The sequence below is a fragment of the Lactuca virosa genome, chromosome 3 (assembly GCF_052849685.1).
Source record: "Lactuca virosa cultivar CGN04683 chromosome 3, Lactuca_virosa_CGN04683_v6, whole genome shotgun sequence".
In the NCBI taxonomy this organism is placed as follows: domain Eukaryota; kingdom Viridiplantae; phylum Streptophyta; class Magnoliopsida; order Asterales; family Asteraceae; genus Lactuca; species Lactuca virosa.
The window spans coordinates 294,090,528-294,095,673 of NC_136428.1; the positions used below are offsets into that span (position 1 = coordinate 294,090,528).

The window sequence follows — 5,146 nt, forward strand, 5'->3', positions numbered from 1 at the left end:
TGTGGCGAAAAAAAATCAATTTTGGGCATAAACGGTTTTTTATGTAAATTCGGGGGCTTTATGACAAAAACTCATTTATATACAAGGATATTACCTAAATAGGAAACTAGAAAAAGGTGCATCAAGTACTAATAAAAAACCTATTCTATTTATATATACATTCTAACAACTATAAATAGGTAAATACATATGAAACTAGAAGATTATGTTCACATAAAGAAATTCTTTTATACTCTTTGACATGAAACTAACCAAGTTTCACATTATCATCATTACAAATGTAGAAGATTATGATATGGTTCACAAGATTTCCTCTGAAGGGCATTTTGTACTTTTACTAACCGCCAAATGTTACATACCTTAAACCCCTTAATGTAGTTTGGATCCTTATTGCTGCTATATCCTAAAAAAACAGATTAAAAGCCACACAACGTCCTTTAGCAACACCAGTAACAATATTTTTTTGTTCCAAAATAAAACCAGTCGTTTACAGTAATGAATTACTATCATGTAAAAACATAGGAAACTTATTTTACTATATTTTTCCAACTTCAAGAATCTGTCAAAATAACAACCTACTTTGAAATATCTCTAAATAGTTTTTTTTTCACCTGAACCCTAACACAACAATGTACTTTCTAAGTACATTGATATATTTTATATTAAATCAACGTCCATTTATAGTTTATTTATTTATTTTTCAATTTATGATATTTTCTAGCATGCTTCTTTGACATAAAAGTTGCAATTTGTTCTTTTTCTCAAAATACTGGAAATTTGCAATTTGGAGTTTTTTAGTGTTTTATTTCCCTTCTAGACATTTTTTTCCTATAGGTTTTGCCAACCAATTTTACTATCACAACATTGTACTTTATTTATTTATTTTTTTCATTACAACTAACTACTATCATCAGGGGCAGACACAAGATTTCATAGTAGGGATGACACAGAAAATTTAAGTAGTGACATGATAGTAGAAAAAGATTTGAAATTTTTTGCACTGTATACAGACAAGTCAGATGTTGCTGGTGCCACTACGAACATCCATACAAAACAAGCCCATGAATTTCACAACATTGTACTTTTATTTTCAAAAGTTGGGTTGTTTTTGCGGCAACCAATTTTCACACACGGTCTATTATATGTTGTTTTATCCATAATAAAGAACAGAAAATGATTAAAGTTATTAATTTTAGATAATGATTATATTTTATCAATAAAACTTCCAATATTAATTATAAAATAATATCTCAAAATCTATGTTAAAATATTATATTTATTTTACTTTACACATTAATTAATGATTACTTAGAATCGAAAATACCCTATATCCTTTTTTTACATTTTTTTATCTATAAAATAATTTCAAACATAACAACCGTATACATGTTACAACCTAATAAAATATAATAAATAAAAAACATAAATTTAATATTTATAGTGATTAATTTCAACATAAAACCTTTATTTAGGTTATAACCCAGTAAAATCTAATAGATAAAAAACATAAATTAATATTTATAGTGATTAATTTCAACATAAAACCTTCTATTTTTATCTGTATCTGTTTTCTCAGCATCGCCTCCATCATGAACCATTGTCACAAACCCTAAACCCTGTACTAGGATATCAAAAGACGAAATCTATGGAGGACAGCTTCAAGGTTCGAGTTGATAGGGCTTTCGGATCTCTCGAAGCTTCTTCTTCATCTACAATCAAATCAACATCGTCGTCCTTAAGCTCTCTCTGGTGCCTCACCGACGAAGAGATCAAGAGAAACGAATGGATTCAAGATAAAATCACCGTTCACAAAGACAAAGATGAAGAACACATCCACCGTCTCAAAACCCCCAAAATCTATTCTTCCTTTCTACAAGGCCTTCTTGCCGAACCCTCAACCTCTCATCAAGACCTGGAGTCTGACATCCAAGAGCTTGAGGACGAAGAAGACGAAGAACAACAGCCACCGCTGTCGAAACCGGACGATCATAGCAACGACGACTGGAATATTCGATCTTCCGTCGGCATGGACTGCACTCTCGACAACGAGGTATTGATATCACTTTCGTCTTCCTCCTTTTACAGTTATGTTATCAAATTTCTGTTTGTCATTACTGTTCTGAATGATTTCAATCCAATTTGGTTGTATTCAGGAAGAGGAAGATGGTTACGACAAGGTGGCATTAGGCAGGGAAGAATCTACAGATCGTTTTTACATGAGAGACGTGAACGATTATGAAGTCGAGATGGATTCCAACAATGAGCTTCCGGACTCGATCACCGACGTTGTCAGGGATCCCCGAGCGAATCACATGGCTGCAAAACTCAGGCTTAAAGAAGACGAAGAATCTGCTAGAAAATTGGGGTTGCAGGTTTCCGAGAACAACAACATACAGGAATCAACAACGTCGGAGAATCAGATCTCTACACCTTTTGTTCCAGATTATGTACGTAATCCTTCAAAATACACACATTATACCTTTGATTCGGTGGATGATGCTGATGAAGAAACAAATAGAAAAGCTTACATGGATTTTTTCAATTTGCTGAAGGGGTCTGGTGGTGGTGGTGACATGGAGACTGAAGATGTTTCCATGGAGTCTCAAACATCAATTGTGTTTACTCCAAGAAAGAAGAAGTCGAGTGATGATACGATGAAGAAAAGCAAGGTAGATGCAGGATACAAGAAAGTTGTTCCTGCTGGTATTGCTGGTGAGGATGTTGAAGATAGTGGGGGGGTTTGTGTGATGGATGAAGATGAGGCTGAAATGGCAATGAATAAGCAAAGAGGTGGTCGGAGGTATAGGACGAAGACCAGTTCTGATGTAGAATGAATTCGAGGTATACAGAGTGAATAGAAATTATAATATGCTACCCTTGGAACTGGGATACAAATCCATTTTCTGCTATTTATGAATTATGAAGTTGCAAGGATATAAAAAATATTTAATTTACATTTGATATTTTGATCATAAAACTGTATTAATTTGTGTTCTGTTGACACTCTTAAGTCTTTGATGCAAAGTATAAAATAATGACAACCTCAAGTTAGTGCTTTTCTTTCTTGACATATCATCTTTTCACTTAACAAAGTTTTCTAAATGACACAAGAACAAAATCTGATATTCACAAACAGACAAAGTCAAATGGGACAAATAGCAAAAATTCTGGAACAGGAAAATTTTGACAAAAAAAACCCAATTAAGAGTATCTTTCTCTATTTTGTTCACCATGTATCATTTCTATCCTTGCCCCCTCTTCTCATCCTCCTGTTACCATTTTATCTCCTCTCCCTTCTCTTTCTTCCTGAAGTTTTTTCAGTAAAATCGATTCACAAGAGAAATTAGGAGGAATAAGGTAGCAGTGAATCGATTTGGAGGGTTTATTTTCGAGATTATGAATTTGCATTGACAGCAACAAAAATAAACCCAACAACCTAAGAAAAGAAATCAGATTACTGATTAGCCTTTTACTGAAGAAAGAGAAAGAGATTAGGAGCCAGAAGTAACCGGGGAAGGAAGCCTGAGTATTCATATTTTTTACTGTTTAAAAGAATGGTGATGATGCTAGGTGTGCTTGATGGACATGGATGTATGAAGGGTATGAAAAGAAGAAAAAATAGAGATCTCCGGAAATGGCTGGTGGTGTTTGTATCAACTCTATATATGAACATTCTTCTTTAATCAAATTATCACAATGTCTCATTTAATAATCATTTGTAAATTTTTATAGTAGAAATTTTGAAAACCTCACAAAAAATCTTATTAAAACAAAGGCAATTCGGCAATATTCACTTTATGTTTTGTTTTGTTCTAGTCTTGTCAAACATTATACAAACCAATTTATCATATTCAATCTCTGCAGGCCTACCCATCAATTCCTCTTTAGGGATGACGATGGGGTCGGATATAAATGGGGTGGAATAATTCTGTGGCAACTCCTAGTGGCACCCTCTCAATGTTGAAGAAGCATGTCGCAATCAAGCATTCAATGTTTTCGTCTTCTTTGCTTCAACCACATGTTAACATGATGCTTATTTGGCGAAGAACCTCTGTTGATTTCTTCTTCTTTGTGGCTAATTTCTTGAAGATTCTTCTCTAAATTACCGTTGTTCCTTTTCTTTGAAGTTTAAAACGACTTTCAATGTTTTTGGACTTGTCATAAGGAAATAAACAATGCAAATAACAAATCTGAAAAAGAAACCTAATCAGTGTGTCCTCCGATCTCTTTCCGGTTGGTGGGTGGGGATTGACATGTTATTGATCTAGACTATGGATTGGGGTTGAAACATGACAAAGTGCTTGAAGATAAATTGGGTGGGCGATCATCGATTGATGTCTTGGGGCATTGATTATTTGTTTCGTTTTGGTTGATGTTGAGTTGTTGACTACTGAATGGGAATGGACAATTGGAAACAAAAAGGATCGAATGGAACAAAATAGAACAAGTGATGTTAATCGGAAAGCTATTGAAGATTTATTTGTGTCGTTCTATCTAGGGGTGAACATATCATAACCAAAATAACTGATACAATTGAACCATACTGAAAATGGTGGTGTGGTTCTTGATTTCCATTAACCAAATCAATTAACCGTTTCAAATGGTTCGGTTTTGGTTTCATTTTAAAACCACCACATATATAACCGAACCGAACCACTATATATGTAATAAATATATAAAACATTTAAAAATATAAAATATATATTATATAATGAATAATGATATTACAAATGAGAACTATGCAGAGAGATACTCTTCCTCTAATCCTCTTCCATTTTCTTTCTCTTTGATCTTTCTTCTCATCATAAACATAACTATATGATTTAGATATATTTTTACCTGGTCTAAGATTGGCATTGCAAATATAAAATGAAATTAACACTTACTGAATATATTTATGTAAGAGCAATATTATCCAATGGAACTTTTAATAATAACTAAAATACGTGTTTCCAAATAAAAAATATATGAAAGTTAAAAAGTACATAAATAAAATTGATAAACTGGAAGAGAGATTCAAAAGCGACATTAATCATTAACCAAAAATGGTTAACCAATTAAAATCGTTATCCGAAATCAATACTAACTGATAACTAATGGCTACTAAAATGTATTAACTGATTGTCATAATTTTGGTTTTGGTTTT

General features: G+C 32.8%; 1 protein-coding gene across 4 annotated transcripts; it reads left to right on the forward strand.

Annotated features, from left to right (window-relative positions):
- Positions 1 to 1,551: 1,551 nt before the first annotated feature.
- Positions 1,552 to 4,081, forward strand: LOC145167276 (midasin-like protein). 4 transcript variants are annotated; one of them, XM_079086428.1, is made up of 3 exons: positions 1,552 to 2,050; positions 2,154 to 2,841; positions 3,865 to 4,081. In XM_079086428.1, the coding sequence occupies exons 1-2, from the start codon at positions 1,646 to 1,648 to the stop codon at positions 2,832 to 2,834; spliced, it is 1,086 nt and encodes a 361-aa protein (XP_078942554.1). In that variant the 5' UTR covers positions 1,552 to 1,645; the 3' UTR covers positions 2,835 to 2,841; positions 3,865 to 4,081. The 4 variants fall into 4 exon arrangements, with proteins under 4 accessions (XP_078942554.1, XP_078942555.1, XP_078942556.1 ...); XM_079086429.1 differs by lacking the exon at positions 3,865 to 4,081 and adding an exon at positions 3,571 to 3,589; XM_079086430.1 differs by lacking the exon at positions 3,865 to 4,081 and having other exon boundaries at positions 2,154 to 2,447; positions 2,553 to 2,961.
- Positions 4,082 to 5,146: the final 1,065 nt, after the last annotated feature.